Here is a 25,356-nt window from a genome sequence, read left to right on the forward strand (position 1 = left end):
GTGACCCAACATAAAGACCCCTCATGATAATACATCATCAAGCACTGCCATGATATACATACCTGTCTAAATGCAGTGCTTCCTCTAGTGGTATCCGTTCTGGAAGCTCACCAGCTGCGTTGGCTGAAGAAGAAAAGTAATATGCCATTAATTTAGAAGTTGGGGCATTTTTAGTATTTGATTTATGTTAGGCTCACTATTTGTGTCAGGTAATTGGCAAAAAACAGTTAAAAAAACTTTTCTCAATATTATATAATTCAATTTTGTCAGAGTTCAAAGAAACAAAGCATTGTCAAAATACCAGGATGATATTCACACTGAAATGTTATTTCACAAGTAATTAGATACAGGACATTCTCATTCACAGCCACTGTGGTTTATGTGTGGGAAGATGGAACATGCTTAAGATAATTACAAAAAATTGCTTGACAAAAATGTCTGACAAGAGAGCACTTAAATGGAATTTTTTTGCTGCATTTTTGTATTATTGTCTTTTCAAATTAAAGAGTTGAAAGTTCTCTTAACAAATAGACAACAAATTTAGTTCATTTCTACTAATATAATATAATAAATGTTTAAATTATGTTCCACACATTTTTTTGTCAGCCAACCCATATAGAATGTTGTCATTTTTTATGCCCCAAAATATTAAAAACAAACATACCCATGGTGAGTAAAAGCCCAACAACTCATAATCATAAATGATGGACACATGGAGAACCCTACCCATACAGTAATTTATTGCCTACCCTGCCGAAGTTTAGTCCAGAGAAGCCTGCGGGCTGCGGGCTCGTAGCTTGCAGGTACGAGAGATGATCCTGCATGGACATCAGCTGATCCAGGGGTCCGGGGCTGCTCGCGCCCATCATCTGGCGGCTCTGGATCGGGGAGGTAGCTTGCGGAGCTTGCTGGAGCGAGGCCAGCGTCATGGCTGCAAGGAAATAAGGATTATGTCAGTTTGCAAGTTAAGGGGGTAGAATATTGTTGTGATGATTTGTCAAGTAAAAAATACAAGATAATATAGAAGGTAGCTGTGAAATTATTCTGGATGGCCCCCATCATCGTGACTTTGTAAAATGGATCAGCTTAAAAGGAATATCATGTAGGTCTGCAGCTTCTGGCTGAATAGAAACTCAGCCATTTTTCTATATAAATGTCATGTTCTTTGAAATCTGTGACGAGTGCCTAAAAAAATACAAGTCTGATTGGCTCTACCATTTTCAAGCTAATACTAAATAGCATGTAAAAACTAGTGTTTTATTCGAGAAATGTTTGTCTTCATACATGAATGCGACATGTAGCTCATTTTCTAAAAATAAATTCAAAGACTATCTGTTCATCGATTTAAATTCAAAGTCTATCTGTTTAAAGATATTTGAAGTTGTTGTTTTGGGACGAAAAGTTATTTTTCTCGTAAACAAATCTCAAGACAAACATTTCTGCTACTTCTAAGCAAATTCTGCACTGAATGAGTGAATACAAATCTATACATAGATTTATTATTTTGTAAGGCTAAATTTGATTAGTTTTCACTGCAGAGGAGAAATGGAGACTTGGTGATACAAATAATGAAATGTTCAAAAGCATTTTTTGTCATCGAAATCATGGGAGAATGGGAGATTCATAACATAATAAAAAATACTAAGGACAGGGAATGCCTTATAAAAGTAGTTGTTCCGAACAGCTGATTGATCACGTGACCAAAATTGGGGGGAAAACCCTATGCCCAATAGACATGGTCAAAAGACATGAAGTCTAAAACTGGTCAAAGTGAATGAAATTATCATACAATGCAAAATAGTAAACCCTGTTACATAAACAATACATGTATTTGTATATGAACATTAACTGTACCTTAAACTGAAATTAAATGATTTTTTTTTTTTAAATCTCCAACTTGAGCAAAACGTAAATAGTTATTTAAGTGAAATTATTTAATGAACTAAACTATCCTTGATAACTCGCCCTGGACTGAGAACACTTTGAATCGCTTTACATAACATACCTGATCTTTGCGCGTTAACAAGAGCATGGGCCTGGGATTGGGCCGTTAGCAGTGCCTGGGTGTCATTGCATCGTTGTAGCGGAGAGCTAGTCACCGGCATTGGGGACGGCTCGCTTCTGGCGATAGTGGGAACGCCAGTGGTCACATCGGCAAAGTTATACAGAGCAGTTGGGGACTGATGTCTTTCATTAGGAATCAAGCCGTAACCAGGGAAGCCTGCGAGACACAATATTTCGATTCGTTAGCATCGTAATACTAACAGAACTTTTCCAAATTTTCTGTGAACTTGAATCTATATTTAGATTATTTACTGCAGAATGGCTTCCCTAGTTATTGCTCTGATGTCGGAGGATAGCGCACACACCTATTATCTTATGTTTCTTTGGTTTGAACAGACTGTCTTTTGTTTTTCTCCCACTAAATTTGGCTCTTGAGAGAACTTAACCGTTATTTTTTTTTTTAAGTTTTAGGTAACTATCAAAGTAGTTAGGAACAAGATTTGTTGGCAGACAAGCAAAGCTAGCTTCTGTATAGTAAATAACTAGATACTAGTGATCTATAATCTACACACTACTTTTTGAAGGTAAATTTAGCACAAAATTGACTATTTAAAAAAAAATGTAAAAAAAAAAGTTTCAGTGGATGAATTCTCCATGTTTCATTTCACTAAAGAAAAATTAGAGAACACAATTGAACAAGACATGCATAAAAAAATGAATAACTAACATGTCATGGCAAACTACATAACTACAAGCCAACAAGTCGGAACAAGTGTGCGATTTTTCTACCCAAGACATGCAGAGCAATAACTGTAGCCATTTACCATTTTTATAGCAAATGTTAACCATATCATACTATTTATAGCAAATTTGTAAACCATATTGTTATATTTATAGCATATGTTATCCATATTGTTCTATTTAAAGAATAAGTTAACCATATTGTTCTATTTATAGAATAGGTGAACCATATCGTTCTTTTTATAGAATATGTGAACCATATTGTTCTATTTTTGGCACGTGTTGACCATATTGTTTCAATTATAAGCATTTTAAATCACATTTTTTGAATAGCATGTTGCTGTTTTTTAAATTTAGATAATTAATTCCATTTTTTCTTTCGGACATCATTCATTCATTGTAATACTGACCAGTTCACAGCAATAACAGAAAAACATGCGCTGAATCATCAGGTTATAGAACATGATGAAATTAATGCCACAAACAATAGCCAATCATTCATAGCACAAAATAATTTTAGTATGTTGTGGCATTGGTAAAATCTCTACAAGTTGTAACACAATCTAAAATGGTACATACAAAACAATAAAAATACATGTTCATCAGCTAAATATACGTGTAAAGCAGTGAATATTCATCTATATGGATACATGTAGTACAATATAAAATACTTCTAAAAATAAATCAAACATTAACCCTGACTGTTACAGTACATTATAAGGAATGAAAATATCAATGATCTATGTCTGTATATTTCTGAAATCACTTCAAACTTCCTCAATTTCACCCCCCAAAATGTTAAGTCATGTGCCTATTTTCAAACAACAGCTTCGAAAAAGCAACCACTGCGGAGAAAAGTAATTGAGTATTATTTCTATAAGTAGTGAAAGCCAGACAGATTGAGAAACAAGTGTCACATCTACGATTTGATGTATTACAAGAGAAAACACGGCCAGAAAAGTGATGGCAGCATTTTGAACCTCCCTCCCATCTTGGGTTTGCTAAATTTTCTAAATGCTCTCGTATTGCAATGAGTAAGTTAGTCTAAATCCGATGACAAGGATTGTTAAAGCAACTGATCAAATTATTGTTTTTGTAATCGTCAGGACTTTTAAATATATATATAAAAAAAACTACCAATTTACACATGTACTCTTGCACAATGCATATTTAGCAGCCTTGATTCAATTATTTTGCAGGCATAATTTTTGCAATTTTGAATGAATCACATAAATTCAAACAATCTATTTAAAAATAGTCTTCAAGCAAGAAAAAAAATCACTGTGATTGAAGATATTGAATAAAGGTCAGACGGGAAAGCACCAATTTAGACAAAGTTTTCACACAGACCACGTCAACACATGGATACAAGAGTCACCAGCGCTTACCCGGCATGCGTGACAGAGCTGTTGCCCGCGAGCCCAGGGCCAGGGCTGCATTTTGAACAGGGCTTAGACTGATTGACGCAGTTGCCGAACCCAGGCCAGCTAATAGAGAGAAATAGAGAACTGTGTCAGATCTCGTGTAAAGATTACGTACGTCAGTACAACCTAAAACATCATGTCTAGGTAATCTTTCATTAACTTTGAACAAAGCAACTATGACGTATATTTCTTATTCATAAATACTCAATTACGTTTTGGCAATATGCACGCGACTTCATAATTTTTTTCCATTCTAAGTTTATTCTTTTTTTTTTAAGTATGGTTAATGTAATCATTTAGCCATAAAATTGTTGTACTTCAAAATACATGTTCAACCGTTAACCGAATTACAAGAAACTTGTTGCTTTAGGTCAAAAGTGTATCCACTTTGTGTAAACTATGAAAATCTGTCTTATGAAAAGTCTGCCAAAAGTCTGCCAAGGAATAATAACATAGAACCTAATTGATATTGCTATCTATAAACAAACAAAATAAACAGTTAAACAGGGTGGAAAGCCGATCTTCCAGTAAATTAGTAATCATGATTAGTTTTGTGGGGGGACAAACTACTTTTTTCTGCCATTAAAACATTCAAGAGTTTGTAAATAATTGCAACAGAACACACTACAAGCTTTCTAGCCATTCATACTTTCACCAATAACACAGAAGTTAACTCTATATAACGCTTGATTTTAAAGACAGGTTTGAACTGTCATTTGAATCTTGTCCGAGTCTGCTGGATGGGGTAAAACCAGAACTAGGGGCGAGCGATTCGAGTAAGACTTCTACGACTTATTTCATACCTATATGTAGATGAGATTTCAACAGTGTAGCACAATTGTTGAAAATCTCCTATGAAAAGGTATAAAATTTCTCCTGGTTAATCAGGGAATAGACCCCTAGTGTTTAACAATTTTGAGTAGCTGTGAGAAATATTACAGATCCCTAAAATCTTGTGTTTGATGTATATAAAGTATTTAGTTGTAAGAAATTAAGATAAGGAACGAAATCATACAATATAAATTAGACAGTAAACAAAATGTTATTGGTGTAAGTTTTCTGGCTTGGATTATATATACATTTCTAATGTCCAATGTTCGAAAACATAAAACGTACATATGCTACAGTTATATGTGTGTAAAAAATATCTACCCTCTAGAATATTAATTGTTTTCTGAATGGTAAAGCCAACCATCATTGAAGCATCTCACATCAAACATACAAAATGCAGGCAATTTTAATATCAGTAACTTTGACACACAAAAATCAAACCAAAAATAAATTAACAAAATTATGCACAATTTTTCTACATACATACAGTCTATTTGGAAAAGAATGCATTTAATACAAAACCAAAACTCAATCGCAAACAATTTAATGCTGCTAAATAAATGCGTTTAAAAATGGAAACATGTTTCAGGTAAATCTTCTGCTAATTGGTGTCTTAATACATAAAGCTACACTAAGAATTTGCTTAAATGTTAATATAACAGTCTAGATTGCCTGCCAACTTTTTCCAAATACTTTTTTACTTTCTTCTTTTAATTGCAAGATTTGATAAATCATATATTAATCATATCACTGTAGACGCACTAAAATTGAACAAAAAATATCAAATCAATAATTTTATTGTAAATGAGATGCCCGTTTTAACATGAATGGCATTACAATACTGAAAATATTCAACATATGTGATACATTGGTAAGATTCTTACATAGTCATAATACAATATTTAATTAACAAACTCTTGGGGTAAAACAACCCATATATACCATAACAATACAACAATTTAAATGCCATCATTGATTAGCTTATCAATAAATGTATAAAAATGTGTTTATATTAAAATACTGCATAGCTAATGATAAGCCTTGATTGACAGTCTAAAAAAAATCAAGTCGCGATATAAAAGATTCCAAAACTCAAAATATTATATTGCCAAATATTTTATACTTTTGCGTGATATTTTCTTACAAAAATTGTTCTTATTGAAAACATTTAAGACTAAAGTACAAATGCTTTTCATCTTAATCTTTGTAATTAAGTTATTTCACTTCCAAATAATTACGTCGTAAGTTTGCATAAGACATATTAATGCTGATGTGAAAATAACATTATATATAATTTTTTGCAATGTTTACTCTGGCCAAATTTCAACACGACAACATCAAATGAACAATACAAAAACACATTGCATATTTTTATGTTTTTATGGATATTGTATGAATATTTACAATGTTTGAAAGGGACTTCTGACGCTTACAAGAGAACATATTAAGAATATATTTTATTCAAATTTGTACTTCTTAGCAAATTGAACATTTTACTGCTGAAATTAACTGTTTATTGCTTTTTACAAAGTTTAAACACTTAAACAGCTGAATTTAACTTTAATTTCAAAATTTACATAAAATATTCCTTTAATTGTATTTAAATGTAATTTTCTAGCAGATTTTTTTAACAGAAGATTTTTCTGCCTTTAACCTTGAAGAATCCGAATTTTATGAGATCATTCATTTTGTATCAGCTAAATTTGATGAAGCAAATATCAAACATAAATAGTCATGTCATCATTTGAATTCCTACTTCCCTTTTTGGATTTAAATCATTATCTGAAAATAACTGGCTTAAATGTAAAATGTATATTTTCTTATAGCAACCACATAACATATTAAGAAATATTCAACCTAAGTAAAGAAATGTATTAACTTTAAATTGAATAAAAACAAACATGATCATCACAAAATGTACAAATGATAATAAATATAGATTCCGTCAGTCACACTCAAACAGGGAAAAATGACAGCAAACTTAAATTTCAAACAAAAATGTCACAAATAAATATCAAGAGTAAAGAAAATTTGGAAATAAATAATAATAAATAAATTACATATCAATATTTACAGGGTTCCAACAATTATCATCCATATCTTTCTGCAGACACATACATGTACATTCATTGATAACAAAGTCTTCCTCTAGATATGATTTGTTATTGTTTTTGTTTAAGTTAACATCAAAAGCCATTTTAATCATCTGTGGGCATATCATTGCAAAAATGCTCCAAAAATTTACTGAAGCTCTAACCCTGAGTATTTTTTGGCAATTGTTAACAGTATCTTTCCAATTCCAAAATAGAAAAGAAATATTTGAAGAATGACAATGCATGCGGTAATTTGTAAGCTTTAAACTTCAGATTTGTCTTTAAGCAAATGCTTAATATATTCATGAAATTATGGCATTTCATGTCTTTAAAAAAAATGTTTTAATGCAAATTTTAGGAACACTGTCCACAAAGATGTTTCGTTATTAAAAACAAATATGGTGATTAACAAAGTGTGTATGTTCGAGAAAAATGTCACACATATTCAACTTTCACAATGGTAAGAAGTACCAGTTACATTACTTAGCACTGAACACAATTTGTCTTCATAACCACTGCATTTTACCCTTAAATCACAGAATATCATCAAAATTAATTAGGATTCAAACTGCCCAAATTTCTATTGGACAGTAAAGTCACACAAAGTCACGCCCACTGTCAAAATGTGCCCATTAATGGACTCTTGTCAGCTGTCAATCAAGTGTCACTGGTGTCACATGACTCCATCATTCTAGGCTCCACCCACTTCCTGTCAGGTGTTCACCAGGTGTGACCTTGTTGTCTGGCTGTGTGGAGTGAAGCATGGATTTAAAATGGGTACCACTGACCAAGATCTAAGATTTCCATACCTGGGTAGTAGTAGCCGGCAGGGGCGAAGGCTGGCTGCAGTCCTCGACCGTAAGCATGCTGATATTGTGGCATGGGAGTTGGCACCAAGCCTGCAATATACATAATGGTATGAACTCTGCTTCTTAAATTGGATGCCAACATGAAGACCATTATCATTTTAATAACATTTTAGGCTGGCTCTTCCTCAACATGTTCTTTACAAACAAAGCTTCTTTTAACATAACATTTAGTCAGGTAGAATCTTAATTTTTTTTTCTTTTTATAGAACATTTATAGCAGCATACATCTTTTATTTATTGCTCAATATTAAAGTTTTTTGAATGTCAGGATCGTAGAGAATCATTTGAAGTTACTGATAGACTTTATTCTAATGTCTTTTTCATTATCCTCCAAAATAGCTTCAATCACAGTTGTTTTTGGCAAAATCAGATCTATAGTAAACTCATCTTAGTGTGTTTTGATACGACTGTATAAGATAATTTTGGCAGTTATTATTATAACGTGAAGGGGGGGGAGAAAGAAGCAGGTAAATTATTTTTCTTTCCGGAAAAAACATTAAAAGATCATTTTCTGTACGTCAACACCAGCTGTGAAAAGTAAATAATCAAACGACTCCAATTAAGTGCGCAACCATCATGCAGAAGTGGTACATACGTATGTTAACAGCAGGAACACAAATACAGATTCTAAATTCTGCAATTTTATTTCTTTGCTTGGTTGCTAACAAGTGCATTTGATGCCAAGTATGCATATTATACTCTTGAACTCCGCAGGGAAAATATCCTATCAGTTAAACGAAATGATAAATAGATGAGCAATTTTCAAAGTGCCTATTAACTTAGCACACAAAATATCAGTAATAAACTTTAAAACAAACATTCAGCATCTGACACAGCGGCAATTTTCTGGTTACTGACTTCGTTCCCAGTACAGTTCAAAAGACAATTTATCATCACAACAGTGTTCTGATAACGGTTGATAGTTATTACAGATATGAAGCATATTTTAAGGCAATTATTTCAGTACTTATATCTGTTTTATGATTTGCCACTTTGGAAACCGATGATTGTCGAATTACATACTGTTAAAATTGTAGATTAAATCTGCCAAGAAAAAATACCTGGACAGAGAGTATGGTTTTTAACATATTGATGGGCTTATTTCAATAAGTTGTATGAAACACACGAGGTTTTTTTACAAACCAATAATCTTTATGATATGTACATCATGTTTCCTGTTATCACAGAAAATTTCCAAAGTTTGGCAACAGAATAAGTAAAATAAGATTGTGGTAGAACTATTTAAAACATATAAAACATTCCAGAGATTTCGTGATAGGTGTTTAATGTAAGACTCGCTCAGAGGGAGGCAAGAAGTGATGTTCATAGATGGAAGGAAAGAGTGATAAGGGGAGATAATTATTTAATGATAAAACATATCAGATGGTAATGACGCATCTTCCACTGAAATCACATACATTTGAATGACTCCCATAAAACCTGCCATGCTTTAAAAACAGCTCGTTTGCAGTATTTAAAAGAAGTGAACATCAAAATCATAAAAAAATTAAAATCAGACGCAAAATGATTGAAAAATAAACATTAAGCATGGCACCTACAGGTGATAATTATGAACATTAGCTAGCTTTAAAGAAAGTTTAATGATTAGGTCCATTAAACACGTGTACAGGTATCAGCGACAGCCGTTCACCAAGATTTATTGCAAATGCACATATGCACTTATATATTTGTAAAGTGCATTCAATTTCAATTGAAATTAAGGCCTATTTATAAAATATTTGCTTAGGAAGTCCAGGTAAATAAACTCGAGGACCATTTTTTCTACTTCAAACCTAATATAGAACATGGAAATGATGTGCTTTTTATCAGAAGTTGGAAATCAAAATTTCTTTGTAGATAAGCGTGTGTCAAAAAGTATCTTTATGCATTTTGAAAAAAAAACACAACAGGCCATGGCACAGCAAAAAATCTCAACAATCTCTCAAATTTATTCATTTTGTTGAGAGTTTTATTATTCCTAATCTGATTGAAGCTATTTTCATGGAGAATATGAGTTTTTTATGACTCCTCAGACAACAATTTACATCAGAAAAATATTGATGCCACTGATTGGAATATGTAATAATAAACTTTTGACGATTTTATGGGCCTTAAATTTTAAGGTCTGTGGGCAATAACAATTCCAACATTCAGAAAACACTAAAAATATCATTTTTATTACATATCCATTGAATAACATATTATGAATAGATGTAGACATTCATTTCTGATATAGAACTACAGTTGCTAGAAGGAGGTTGGGATCTAATCTATTATGCTCTACAGCTAAATAAAGAACAGAACGAGAGATTTAAAAAAATTAAATATAAATCTATAGGAAATGTAATAAATGTTCCATTTTTATTAAGATTTCATTATTTATTGTTAAAAGTAAAAAAAGAGTTATAATTTGAATAAAAATTTAAGGCAAAAAACTTTTTCGACATGGTGAGTTGAAATACAATATACTCTATAAGCAAAAAGATAAGGAAAAAGTAAACGCCTAAATATAATATGCTATACGAAAAAATACGGGAAAAGTTGGTGGAAAACCGTCGCATGTAGAAAAGATGAGCTGGTGCACTTACATAGTTCAGGCATAACCATGTCGTTTGGGAGAGGTTCCCAGATAATTTCACCTTCTTCGGTAACTACGGAGATTAGAAAAAGGGAAAAAATATGTTTAGTGGCGCAGAATAATAAGCTCACACAAGTTGTTACATGAGAAATAATGCCAAGTTAGATTTACAGCTTGAATTGCTGCCGATTTCTGATATTACGAGACTTCTAGCAAAGCTTTCAAAGTATTCCCGTTTGACCAGGAGATTTAGGTCGCTTGTTGAAATGGGCATGGAATCATTAAATAAAAGGAAAAGTTTTTCACATATACAGTTTGTCCTAAATAGTGATGCATTGTTGGTCCAAATTGATGTGAAGCATTATTTCTCATGTCATAAACACTTTGTGGGGAAACACACACAAAACCACTCTCTCCAATTTCTGCAAAATCAGCAGTTTTATTCTGCTAAAATGTTACTACTTAATGAAGAACAAAAAAGAAGTCAAAAGAAGAATTTCTAATTAAAATGATGCCAAAATCTGTTAGCTATTTTAAATATTCAGAAAATGATTTTTTATGAAACAATGGCCGAAAAACACATTGAATTTCATTTAAAAAAGACTAATAATTGGAGAAAGCAGCGCTGATCTACAATCGATCAGTTCCGATTATGCTGTATATTCCAACTAACATCTAAGTGAACTTTCAGGCATAATTTTTCACTACCATTCCTATACACAACAAGTCAGTAAGTTTTACAAAAATGACCCACAGTGGGTAAATTGTCTTTTTTTCCCATAAGCTACTTTTGTGGTGTTTCCCCATTTCACAATGACCATTGATTTTTATTCCTTCTGGATTTGTTTGCATCTTTTTCTTATTAAATCTGTCTCAATCCTAGACAAAAGGTTTATCCAGAAAGAATGAAAATCAAAATAACCATGTCTCTAAATACATAAATTACATCTAGGTTGAGGACAATAGTATGGAAGAAAATACGAGTCAAACCTGTTTGATCCCATGGTTTTTGAATAAATATATATAATACACGTCAAAACTTGTGACCGTACAGAAAATCTCATCATCGTCACCCAAAGAACACTTACTTTTAACATCACACAATTACCGTTTATTGAATGGCTACTTTTTTGAATGGCTAAGTTTCTTTTTAAAGAATAATTATTTAATAAAGTATAAATTATGGAGTGAATAGGATTTTTTGGTTGGATTGTAACTTACTACTCCACATAATATGTAGTCTAACAGAAACAAGTGCTACCAACTCCCAGTTTCTAGACACATCCTTTTACTTAGCATACAAAGCAAAATTTTGCCAGTTAAATATACTATGAAAGCATCCCACGCTATATAATGTTGCAGAGCGTGAGCAAGTACCAAGGGTGTCGACGATATGATGATTATCTAGACATACTGGTATTATATTCTGTGTAAAAGACACCAAAGCTAGTGACAGCAACACGTCCATCTAGTTTTACATATAAAACATTTAAAACGCTACAAAAAAGTATCCCATTTGATATGACCTCTTGCTTTTCTGACGAAGAAAATTCTATTTTTTTTAAACAATTACATTTAAACATAAAAAAATCAATATTTTTAAGTTATTATTTCCCACAATAAGAAAACCGATGTTTTTTATCAATTATTTTTAAACATCCAACAAATAAAATCGATGTTTTTTATCAGTAATTTTCAAGTATGTTTCTACACCACCGTGGGTTTTATTGCTAACTTTAACAATAAACCAAGTCAAAATGAAGGTCACTTCTATCATGCATATCAATGATAGATACATAAAATGTGACTAATGAATGTCTTCTTATACAAAGGCATAAAAAATTAGCAGCAGTTTCTGGCCGTCTGAAATCGAACAAAGGCAGAAAGTGCAAAAATTCTCTGGTTTCCATAGAGTTCTAAGTGACCTATTCACCCTAAAGTCACATGCAGTATCCTAGCAACAGAATTGCAAAAGGTCAAATGCATTGGATTACAGCTTTAATATGGCAACGATACAACGAGGCATGGTGATTTTTAGCATCTTCGAATTCTGTGCCAATATTCGACAAAGTAATGCTGATTCAGCATGGTTCAAAATTTTAAAATTCTGGATACTGGAATTCAACATAATTGTCTTATAAAGGTATATTTCTTAGCCATCTTCCATGCCTCATTATGTGTGCATATAAATGAAAGAAATGCTACAATAATCATAAACTGTACACATCTAGGAACTATTTCTTTCCCGTCCAACTACTTTTGGAGCTGACTTACCTCGTGCGATGCCACGACCACGGGCTAGCTGCTGCGGCAACATCACTTCTTTGGGCTGTGCTTTCTTACACTCAACCTGAGGGAGACCAATAAGATTTATTATTACAGTGTTAGCACTCACATCCACCAAATGGAGCGCAGGACAAATTTTTGTTTTCCAATCACTTGATTTTATTTATTGAATAATAATACATTTCATGCACACACAATTGCTAGTGTAGGGACATTAGCCCCAATACTATAAGAAAATTGGTAGCAAGTATTGTCAAGGATTGTCCGACATAGACAACAACTTATTTAAACAGAAGACCAATTGAAGCATTTATTATCCAACTTAAGCTGGAAGTAGAAAGGACACAACTTGGTACCAGGAAACAGAAAGGGATTAAGTGAAGCAACTCTTGTTAGTATCTTTGCAAGAAATTTGATACATTATTACATTTCATTTTTGAAACTCACTTATTATTGTTGTTGTTTTCAGCTGAACAGGAAGCATAACTCGAGTATTATGGGCTTTGATTAAAATGTGTGTATTGTCTCAGGCAACATGTGTATCAATACATTGAAAATGAAAACCCATCAGAAGTTACAGCCAGGTTTGCATTGGTGCTTGCTGAGGACCCTGATGATGCCAAAAACACCAAGGCTATAACAATACATAGTTTTTTCCCTAAAAAAGAATGAGTTTAGCTAAACAAATATCAAACCATTTTCTTGTTGATCTCATGGAAATGTAGTTCACAAACTCGCTCCACTGTCTCTTCATCTTCGAATGTGACAAAACCAAAACCTGCAAATAGATAAGGTCCAAAAATAAGTTGAAAGTTGACACTTTTTAAATAAACAACATTTTTTTCCAAGATTCAGGACTTTTTTTTAAAAGGGCATAATCTTAAATAACTAAATTTATGATGAAAATATGTGCAGCTCCAGCATCATTTTTATAAAGGGCGGTATCTGTCCATCATTTTGTATACACATCATTTTTTTTACCAAATTTCTTTCTTTTTTACCATATGTCTGGAAAAAATTCAAATCAATGAGATACTCAGTCAGGGCATCAAATACAAAACTATACTACATTGAAAAGCATGGAGAACGCAGTATGATCGATTATGCCCCTTTAAACTTGATTGGAAGCTTTTTCATGGAATTCTGTTGTTTGTTAGCAAAGCCATCATGTCTGCTGCCAAGTGATTATAAACTCCTGAAAACTAATGATTCATAATTTCAAATCAACCAGGTATAGGGTTTCTGTTTTTTTTAATACGTTTATAACTTTGGTAATAAAGATATATAGCCTGTTTCTGTAAGAAATCAAGAATTTATGCCAGATATTGTAATAAATAAACATCATACGATTTTACAATGCCACTCCATACTTCCTTACAAAAACTGGTCTTGTTTCAAATATTTGTTTTTCTTAATTTGTTCTGACTAGCTCTAAATTGTGGCATTTTTTTCTTAATTTATACATCTGCTCTAATTGTTAAGTTACAACACTTAAGTATATGCTACCCGACCCAATAATTTCTAGTGTTTGCTAGGTTTCCGTAGATCTAAAATAAAACGTGAGATGCTAGGTATATATAATCCAGGAAGTCTAGTCGTAACAAGAATCAGGGGACTTCAAAAGCAGAATAATTATCAATAATTGGGAGAAATAAGTATACATTGGACAGATTTTTGCACTAATTAACAGATATCGATTACAATTTTCTTTTTTAGGTTTCCGTAGATCTAAAATAAAACGTGAGATGCTAGGTATATATAATCCAGGAAGTCTAGTCATAACAAGAATTAGGGGACTTCAAAAGCAGAATAATTATCAACAATTGGGAGAAATAAGTATACATTGGACAGATTTTTGCACTAATTAACAGATATCGATTACAATTTTCTTTTGTAAATGTGTTTGGAACCTCAATTCATATTAATAACATGAAACAGATTCCAGGACAAAATCTACGATTTCTCCCAAGAAATGTTTATCTGGAGATCTCGGTCTTCCTCAATTATTTCTTAGATAGTGATTTATTTTAAGAGGTGAGAATTGAAATTCTTTTACGTTTTTCCCCCATCATTGAATTTTATGTGGATTTTATGGTTAGCTAGGGAAGAGTTTTTAAGCCTGAAACAGATGCACTTGACCTTGACTTTTAACGAAGTAAAAATTATGGACTAAACTACATCCACGTTTTTTGTGCACAAAACCATCCAAAAAGCCTTCTAGATAACTGGCATTAACACAAGAGCTAGAAAGAGATTTTTTATTTACTTTTAAATATTCCCAAGAATTCCTACTTAAGTTCTACAAACAGCGTGCAAAATCCCTTTCAAGGTGGCTAACTCTTGTGTTGACCAGTTTGCGCTACAGGCAACTATGGCAAATGCAATTTTGCATTCATCAACTGTATAGAAAATAACAACTTTTATTACAGGTCTGCGTCAAACAGTGAAACAAAAACTAACGTCTATGGAAGCCGACAGGCAACTGAATCTGGCATATTAAAACATAATGCCACAAAAATCGTATAAGCAATTACACCAAAGAATAAAAGTCGCGTCGTCAGAATGTACAGGTTTCAAATATTTCCTTCTTACAAAATCGAATATGCATAGTTTAGAGTGAATATAGTAAATCAGTGAAATGGAAGCTACAATATACAAATGGGCTCTATTTTGTAATGGCGACCTCGTCCAAGTACGTATACATGCTAGACTCTACAGATCACATGCGTTCAGGGCCTAAACACATGATTGAGTAATATTGGTGCTTTAGACAGCGCAGATTAATTATTGTCAACTATTGTGGAGTTATTATATCGAATACACAGCTATCATTGTAACACTTAAACCCTCACCAGATTTGATAAGAACTGTACAAAATATGCATAAGGATTGGTGGCGTTATATGATTGTGTACAACTTCCCTCCCCACAAATAAAAAGCGATGGTGAACAATATTGTCTTGCAACAGACATATCAATTTAAGAATAATGCCAAATTTTCTTGGACGAAAATACAGATTTACGTAGATAAACGAATGCGTAGCTACTCGAAAGAACTCCTTTTGTGCTAGGAAAATATTTTTCATCATTTATTTAGTTATTATTATTTTCAAGCTAATGTTTTTTACTTTTTCCTTTTTGTTTTATTTGGGTTATTTTCACAGACTTTACGCTCATGCTCACCAATCCTAATGAAAGTGATATTAAATGAACATAACAGTTTTTAAAAGCTACAACAGGTCATGGTCCTATACACGGTACAATCGCCAGAAAGGTTGTATGTTTATACACACATAAGCAGAAAGTCTGCACCTTGACTGAACATCAACAATTCTAAGACGCATCTACACTATATTCAATTCCTAACTATGGAACCCCTAGTTTTACCATTGAATATATTTTTTATCTGGACTTCTATGTAAGGCACCCTGAAAACGAATCAGAAAAAGCTTAAATTAGAAAATAGTCAATCTTTCCACAATCAAGCTTCCCATCAGCAACTTTATACATATTTTAATGTACTTCTAAGGGAGCTCACTGCCAATACATTCCGTATCCAAAGATTTTTGTAGTAACCTCCCTTGCAAGAACAAAATATTTCGTATTTTGTAATGAAGGTCAATTGATATCATGATAAAATTTCTTTATTACATAAGACAGAGTCATTTCAATTTATTGCCTGTAATTTAATGACACAATATATTACAAACAGCTTACACTTAGATAGAGAATGTTTACTTAAACTAATGTAATCCTTTTACTGTACGAATGCGAAATTTGCATACTGTATTCAAATTTGTGAATGTCTATCATTTACAATGGGAGGTGCCGGCTCCTATAGTCATGTATATAAATATATATCATGGGAGGTGCTGCCAACTCAAGCCATGTATATATTAGAAGTAGTAGATCTTAAAAGAACAATTAATTGCAATACGTTGTCATTTCGCTCTACACTGATATAAATTAACATTTGACCCATGTAAAAGCGTTGCACTAATTGGGCAACTTGAGTTTTTGTTTGACAAACCTGATACACAGTTGACAAATCGTGTAAATCAAAACCATGTCACTTCAGGTAGGAGAGTGTATTTGAAATATGATAAGCAGTGAAAAAATGTCCTTTGAGACGGGGACAAATACAATTTCGCTACTCGAACAACGATTGTCATTAATTACTATAAAATCTCGTAGAACAATTTTACTTAGGTGCGACACATGAAGGAATACGCATGGATTATTCAGGAATTCAGCTTTAATATTCAACATAAAGTAAACTAACAAACAAAGTAAACAATTGTCAGATCGTGACTTTGCCAGAACTTTATTTTGCTAACGAATTTTCACACTTCCCAGCTTTTAATTATCTTTTCCAAGAGAAGAGGTGACAAAAGTAATTTGCATCAAGGAATTGAACAAAAACATGACCATCCATTCAGTCTGACAACAAATGTTTAATATTCAGCTAGTTTTGTGATGGAAGCTAGCATCTATGAATATAAATGGAACATTGCTTTGGAAGCGTTCGCCTCAGGACTGCAAGAGAGGCATAAAAAGATGTAATTTCCACACAAATTGACAACTAGTTCTGGACCAATAACTAGGACGAAATGGTCAAGCCCCCAGGTAGAGCATTAACGAAACAGGACTTCATTTAAAGAAACCCGGGAATTCCAAGAGCCAAAGATTTCGAGAGCTGAAGATACTCATGCAAGCATAAGCAGATCCAACCCATACCTCAACCTCAGACATAATAGTTTACCTTGAACATAATATAAAGACTTTTCATAATCTTTTCCCAGTAATTTCGCTTCCTAATCCCACCATTCAATTCTACTTAATACTACTTTACTATTCCTGAAATATTTCACAACATTTTACCTTCTATATTTCAATGCCAATTACTGGAATCTATTTTTAGACATTCTGGAATTTACAGCTTAATTCACAGATGACGTTGCCTTGCTAGTTTTGCGCCATAAAGTACGAACAGGAGTACCTATTTCGCTCCTAGATAATTATCCTTAATAATTACTGCGTCATGATATCTACTTCACAGTCAACCTGAGAAAAACAAACAAGGTTGTTTTTTTACACGAGAATCAACATCAGAGATAGTGAGTGTAACTTCCTCACAGAAACTATGCCAGAAGAATAATGAAATGGCTGCTATGTGCCGCCCAACTATGAGGAAAGAATAGTGAATTTGCAGTTAATTATGGCTTATTCTGCAAAAACATTTTTTTAAGTGCTAGGAAATTGGCCATATAATCCACAACTCACTGTGGCTCAAACAGACACTGATTCAAATACCACCAAAACACACAAAAAATACTGAATATGTTTGTTTTGAGAATGTTTTGAAGTGTTGTTTGTTTCAATTTTTTCACACTTTTTTGTTTTATAATACAGTACTTTTCTGTTTTATAATTTAACAATAACACAGTCATGATGTAATAATTTCACTTGTCTTTCTGCACAAATTACATCACCTTGCTAGTTTTGCGCTATCAGTACCAAAACATCAGTAAGTATTAACTCAGAGTTAATTCTCATTTATTGCTGTGTCATGATAGCTTCTTCAAATAACCAGAAAAAAAACAATGTTTTTTCATATGGAAATCATCACCCAAGACAGTGAAATGTCCTCTCAGAAAGTATGCCCTCCTCTCAGAAAGTATGCCGCTGAAGAAGATTAAAATGGCTGCTATATGCTGCCTTACTATGTGGAAGGTATATGTGAAGCTTATTATGGCTTATTCATTAAACAGATTACTCTGAGTGCTTGGAAATTGGCCATATAATTTACAACTCACTGCTTACTCAAACAGACAGTGTCTGAAATCCCACCAAAAACACAAAACAAAACTACAGAATACCTGGAAATTCTCTTAATGTTGATTTCTTTTTCCCCCAGATTATTTACCAACAAATTAGAACCTTTTTTACTGTTAATTGTTAACCAATACGATTCACAAGTTAATGCCCCTAGTTCATTTAAAACTGTTCAAAGATGATCAATTTCAATATCAAAATAATTTTCGGAATAAATTTATATTAATATATTCCTAAAAGCTTAAAACCCATAGTCTAATATTTTATGTAAGAACGGGTGAGAACACACTGTAATAGCTTTGTGAGTCAGACCTCAAGGTAATGGGGTGTGAAAATCAAACCCAGCTCTTCAGGTTTACAAAATACTTGTCATAAATTGAAAACACTTTTTCAATTCAAATTTACATGTCTATAAAGTATTTTATTTATTATCGACACATAAATTCATTTTTATACCATATATAACTTTCAATGATAATTATATGTTTACTGAACAATTATTGAGATAATGACATCACAGAATTAATCAAAAACCTTTTTAGACAACATTAACAACACAAAAAGGTTATTGCTGTGATTATAAAGGCCAAGGTCTTTCACCCATGATTAAACACCTATAATTCATTTTCATATCAACCCACCACCGCTAGTCATATTTCATTGAATATCACTTTCATCATCTTTTAACTGCCCACCCATTAATATTTTGTTTTTGTTTTGTTTTGTTTTCCCTTTAGGCCTAAAAATAAACTACATTTGGTTCGGGTTACCTAACCCTACCTACCAAATAGGTGCCTTGTAAAAAATCAATAAAAAAGCCAACCTAACCTTACTGTTTTTGGAAAGGATGACGCTAAACAAACCAATTTTTTGAAGAGGCCTTAAATATCATCATATCAGGCAGATCTTCAATGCATTTGAAGCCAGTAATGGAATTGGCTGAACCAAATGCCTTTCCAATTTAATTGCTAATTGGTACAATCAGTGCGTAGATAACCCCAATAAAACATTAAACGTCCTAAACAAATCATTGATTTTCCAGGCACTACTGCACTTGCAGTTTATAACGACAAATTTGCAGAAATATCCCACCATTAAAACCGAAATCAATTCCGAAGACTGATTAGAAAGTGCCTTGCGGTTATATTTAGTCCACCCTTCGCTCATAACAAAAGGACATGCAAGTGGAGCAGTGCAAGCAGTTCAATGCAAACGAATGTCTGATTTCCAATTTGACCAAGGGGATTTAACTTAACAACAGTTTTAACCTGAGTGATATACCTTGCTCATTTCTCACTGAGGCATTACAATCCTTCATTTATTTTTTATTTTTTTGGTTCACTACACAAGACATTTGTTTATTTCCCCAAAAGAAAACAAATATATTTTGACCCATCGATTTCTGCCTCCTCTGTGCTAAATCATGCGCCATTTTGGCAAAGAGAATTGTTCTTTCTTGAAAATTGAACGTTACCGCGTATAAGATGTTGAAATTGGCAATAATTTAATTTCTAATGTCGCCAGAACACCGTTAAGATGTGTAGTAACTTAATAATGGAATTGGTAATGTGTTTGTTATTGTCTTCTGCCCAATTTCTTGTACCACATCAATATCGTTCGCCCTTTATTTTTTAAACTGAAGATGCTAATGTTAATTTCAAAACCAAATTATTTCTTCCAGTGTTAATTATCGACTTTGTTGACGACAGTGTTAGAGATTAAGAACTAGGAACTTAAATTTGGCAATGTTTCCATTTTATAATTAGTTTGACAGGGGGAAAAGGAACAATTTACTTTATCGATATCTCCCGAGTTCCTGGAGCCAAATAGGACCATTTCTCATTGACCTTTATATATGAAAATCACGCTGTGCATCAGAGAGAAATCTGAATGTGATTTATTTGTTTTGATAGCCGTATTATAATCATGCAATAAAATGCTAGTCTCCCATTTTTAGCAATAACAAATCTTGGAAATAGAGGAACATCGATATCTCTCAATTTTGATGGTGCCATACAGGACCATTTCTCATTGACCTCTATATGAAAATCACATTTTTCTGATGCCTTGATCAAAAGTCAATAGCTCATTTTCGTTTCGAAACTAGATATAACATCTTTCATAAAAAAATCTGATCTGCTTCAGTAACAACAAATAATTGAGTTGGACGAGACTTCTAGCAAAATGAAATGAATATTAGGGAGCCGCGGAATCAATAGTCACTCCATTGTGCAGCATTCCTGTCAACGTGGAGCTTCAAAAGCGTGCCTGCGGAAATGAGATGATGTCAATTCCTTGGCCTGTTTTCTCATTAAAAAGTTTATACATCCTACCTGATTGACAGAAATAGTGTTTAGGTGTAAATTCTCATCAGGAAATTACTGCCTAACAAGCGTAACTAGCGGAGAAGGGCCAAACTAGCCCATAAAGCGTGGAATAACTCCGCAGTATCAAGCTATTAACTTGTCTCCCTCAAATTATTGTCAACACCACATCGGCTTAATCATTGGTCATTTCTTACAAATCAAGCATAACCATGTGCTAATGAATCAAAATCTTCATCAAGGATAACTTGAAACTGGTCCTGTAGGTCTGAAAATATATGGTTTGGTATCTAACAAGCCATTTATCATCTTTCCCAATATATTTCTCCGGGTTTTTTTTGCAAGAAATCGGAAGCTACACAAGCCAGTAGGTAGCCTGACAGTTTATGGACGATCTGGAAACTACCTAAGATTATTGCACTGGAAGCTGATAAAAAACGATGAAAACGACCCTTAATTGTGCCATGGAGAACTGCTGTATATCAGTGCACAGATAAAAAAAATTGATTTCCCGGATTATGAACTGTGCTGTTTCTATGGCAATTATAAATCTAGAAATCCCTGATGAGCGATGGCTTATGTTGTACTTATTTTTTTATCTAGGTGTATGAATACACTCCATTGAAAAAACACAGCTGTTTGCGTTAATTCTAAGCTTTGTTATTCAACGTTCTGCACAAGTTTCATGGACCTCTTTCCTGATCAGGTACAATTGTTACAATGAACTGTACACTTTTGTTATTATTTTCTCCCCATGACATTAATCATAGCATATTAATATTAGCATCAGAGACAATGAATCATAAAATTCTCCGACCAACTCATAACTTTATGCAGCTTTGTTTTTGTGCTCACGCGCGTATATTTTTCCTTGCTATTACAGAATTCTTTTACTGTGGGCGTCTGGCAATTGGGCCAGGCATCGTGCAGTTCTCCATATTTTAAACATTCGAAGTGATAAGCATTAATATTTCATTCCAGAAAGAGGTAAATCAGCCTCCGCATCCTTTTTCAACTTAAAACAGCCATAATTCAAGACATCAGAGAGTAAAATGTAAGCACCTGCTTATAACACATCAATATGCTTCATTTTCGCCAATTACAAGAAACTCCCAGGTTCAATGTTTTGCAGTATTGCACCTGACAAAGCTTTCCACAGGATGCTCAAGTTCTCATTCTTCCCCAATCCAAATTAAAAGTTTTCCTTCTCGATTTCATAATTAGGTTTCTCGTCCATAATTGAACACAAGAAGGCAAAACAATTATATGTTTTGATGAAAGAATTTCACATTTGGAAATAGCTTTATAAGGGAAATGTATTATTTGATATGCAATTTACATTCAAGCATTGGTTGAATTATACTTTATAACACTCATATATCAAAATGAATTCAAAGACTTTATTATTAGACATGATAGCTCAGACCATGTAACTCAATCTTAATGGAACATTCAGCAACAAACAATTCTATGAAAATCCTACAACATCAAAGCCTTGATATGTTTAAAAGAGAATACTAACAATGATCGAAATGCTCACTTTATGGCATCATTACACAATACTCAAAGACATTCGTCTACAGATCTTGCTTCGTTTTTTGTCAGAACCACAAACATCTCTAAATGCACCCAATTATACAATGACAATTATTTTCGTATTTTGCATTCTAGCAAAATTGTTATATGTTATATTCCCTGTCATTTACGCATGCAGACTTAGCTGGTTACGTATTTTCTTGATTCCATTATGTGTGCTTCTCTCTGGTTTTCAACCGACAAGGGCATGTTTTCACTAAGTAATAATTAGGAATTATATTTGGTATTCTACACAAAGAAGTTGACCGACATATTGTTTAGAAAACCAAAAGAAATTCAAGCTTTCTTAGTGTTTAGAACAAAGTGCCTCTATACTATAGCCAGTGTGCATGTGCATTTAGCTTCTAAATCATATGCGCACACTTAATAAATTAATTAATGACTAAATTGAAATATGGCAGTTGTTTTCGTGAGATACCTTAAATGGTTCAAAACGAATCCTGCCATTAATCCCATTGGCAGAGGCATGGGCGTAGACTCGTATATGTTTTCTCTGTGTCGAGCCCCTTTAAATCGCCATAGGGGTACATTCTCTTGGTTTTTCTTCATAATTTATCAAAGCTAGAGTTATGGGCCTTGATATAAACATGAAATTGGAGCTGCCAATGTGTGTAAAAAGTTTCATTTAAATAATTTGAATGGTTTTTCGAGTTATGGCCCTGTTTAAGTTTAAACGGAACACCGCTAGCCATATGGACACCTTAGGGCTACGAAAAACCTTTTCGTTCGAAAACGGGTGAACAAACAAATATATATATATATAGTAATTATAAAGCACCAACCATTACCTCACTTGCTCCCATAATGCAACTACTGTGAACAGTATATTAATTATTAATGTTTACATTTCTACTTCAAAAATCTCTGATAAGCCATATGGCATTCCCATGATCTCAGACACAGTTGGAAAATGTTAAACACCTTTTCTCGATCAGATGGGTGTGTGTAGCCTTAATTTCATTGCCGTCCAAAATAGCTTCCACTACTAGGAAGGGCGTCAACCTATGCCATAAAATATGCACACCTTCTAATGAGTGTTGTGTTTCCACAATTCCTGAAAATGTAAAGAGCTACTGAAAAACGTGAGCTCAAAAAATGCTATAAAAAATGATCTACTGCATGATCTTTCACAAAAATTATAGGCATATGCGTTCAGCATTAGGAATAACATTTAACAGATAACATTAATTGCATCAGTTGATATGAAATGTTTTAAAGAAGACAGATATAAATCTGCAGGTAAGTGTGGTCCAGGCATTAAGTGTCCGCCCCTCACCCAAGAGGTTATTGGTTCAAGCCTTCGACCAGAAGGAGTGGTTCTTTTAGACTGACCAACAGTCAAAATATATATACATTGGAGGTTCTGGTATTTTCAACTAGGTGTATAAATTTGCTTCTAAGTTTCAACATTCTTGATAAAAACACTCGGCCCTCAGTTAACTTCTAGTTCCTATCTGATAAATGGACTCAACAGTGATTATATATCGGCTTACAACCAAAAGGTGATGAATTCAAGCCAGTGCGACCAGGAGTTGTTTTTTTAAACACCTCAAAAGGTACCATTTTATCAAAAATTCTTAAATTTCAACTAGGTATGAATTTGTTCTTAGGTCAAAAAAATAATATAAAAAAATAAAATGGTTAAGGTTACATCCTTTTCAAAAACAGGTAAAAAAACCCAACCAAATATATTTTTTTAAGGCCTAAGCCTTCCTCCGTTTCTTCTCACAAAATGGACTCAACCCTGATTTGTATCAGCTTCAACAGCTATAGAAGCAGAAATAACTTGAAAGTATAATGTCTAAAAATTTCTATATCTTTGCAAACCTTTGTTTTCTGGAAGGGAACAAGAAGTGCCAAATCATTTGTCAAGCAAGCATATGGGATTGCCAAACTTACAGCTGAAGCGCAGACAGTGGAAAAAGATCTCGGTACATTCGCTTATTCAAGCAAGATAAGATATCCCTGGAACATTAAGACGGAGCAGAAGTCTTGAAGTTTTACAATTAATTGAAAAAACAACAGGAAATCTTCAGGGGAGTCTTACAGAAAAGTACAGGAAAAAATCCGAAAATTCTCAGAACTCAACAATTTCCCAAACTTCGATATTAATTGTTTTAACATTCTTGAAAATCATCCTAGATGAACGACCAAAAAAATCCTTTGCCATTTGGAATATTTCACTATTAAAGTGAAACAATTTGGCAGATCAATAGGTGGAACATTTTGTAAATAGGTTAATAGTAAAAGAATTGCATAATAATAGTAATTAGAATGAAACAAGATATTTACCCATATGCAGACAATAAGTGCATTGTATCAAACTGATCGACTGCCAATATTAAGGTTCCCATTGTTCAGTAAGTTTTTCCTTTTGATATGCCACTGACCGTAATGTAAAATTTTGATTTGGTATCAGTCGAAAAGTGATCAGTTGCTTACTGATTACTTAAACATCTAAAATATATGACCGACAAAACAAAACAGACAAAAACATGTGGCAACAAGGACACCATGCGCAGGCATTAATATTTCATATTATTGTTCGTGGGATACCTTAATGTTGTTATTAAAGCAACATGGGCATCAGGCATGAACATTTCACATCAGGGATTATTGTTCATGGAATACCTTAATGTCATTATTATTAAGCAACATGAGCGCTGTAAGAAGGTGACATCATGCATATCCATTTTTCTGAGTTAATTTAGAAGGGCATAACTCAACAATTGTTTTACCAGAGTTATGGGACTTTTTATACATTTGCTTCGTCATT

The 25,356-nt window shown here is 33.1% G+C and overlaps 1 protein-coding gene across 7 annotated transcripts in view; it reads right to left on the reverse strand.

Annotated features, from left to right (window-relative positions):
• The window catches only part of LOC128229981 (RNA-binding protein Musashi homolog 2-like), an 82,125-nt gene that overhangs the window by 7,026 nt on the left and 49,743 nt on the right, over window positions 1-25,356 (reverse strand). For 2 of the 7 annotated variants that reach the window (XM_052941928.1, XM_052941933.1), the window contains 8 exons: window positions 13,522-13,604; window positions 12,815-12,890; window positions 10,551-10,613; window positions 7,903-7,992; window positions 4,134-4,232; window positions 2,006-2,221; window positions 750-931; window positions 63-123 (listed from right to left, as the gene is read on the reverse strand). In XM_052941928.1, the coding sequence (XP_052797888.1) occupies window positions 85-123; window positions 750-931; window positions 2,006-2,221; window positions 4,134-4,232; window positions 7,903-7,992; window positions 10,551-10,613; window positions 12,815-12,890; window positions 13,522-13,604 (848 nt within the window). In that variant the 3' untranslated portion in view covers window positions 63-84. The remainder of the gene's footprint in view (window positions 1-62; window positions 124-749; window positions 932-2,005; window positions 2,222-4,133; window positions 4,233-7,902; window positions 7,993-10,550; window positions 10,614-12,814; window positions 12,891-13,521; window positions 13,605-25,356) is intronic. The other 5 variants (XM_052941929.1, XM_052941930.1, XM_052941931.1 and 2 more) reach the window with 5 other exon arrangements.

Source organism: Mya arenaria, chromosome 4 (assembly GCF_026914265.1).
Source record: "Mya arenaria isolate MELC-2E11 chromosome 4, ASM2691426v1".
NCBI lineage: Eukaryota > Metazoa > Mollusca > Bivalvia > Myida > Myidae > Mya > Mya arenaria.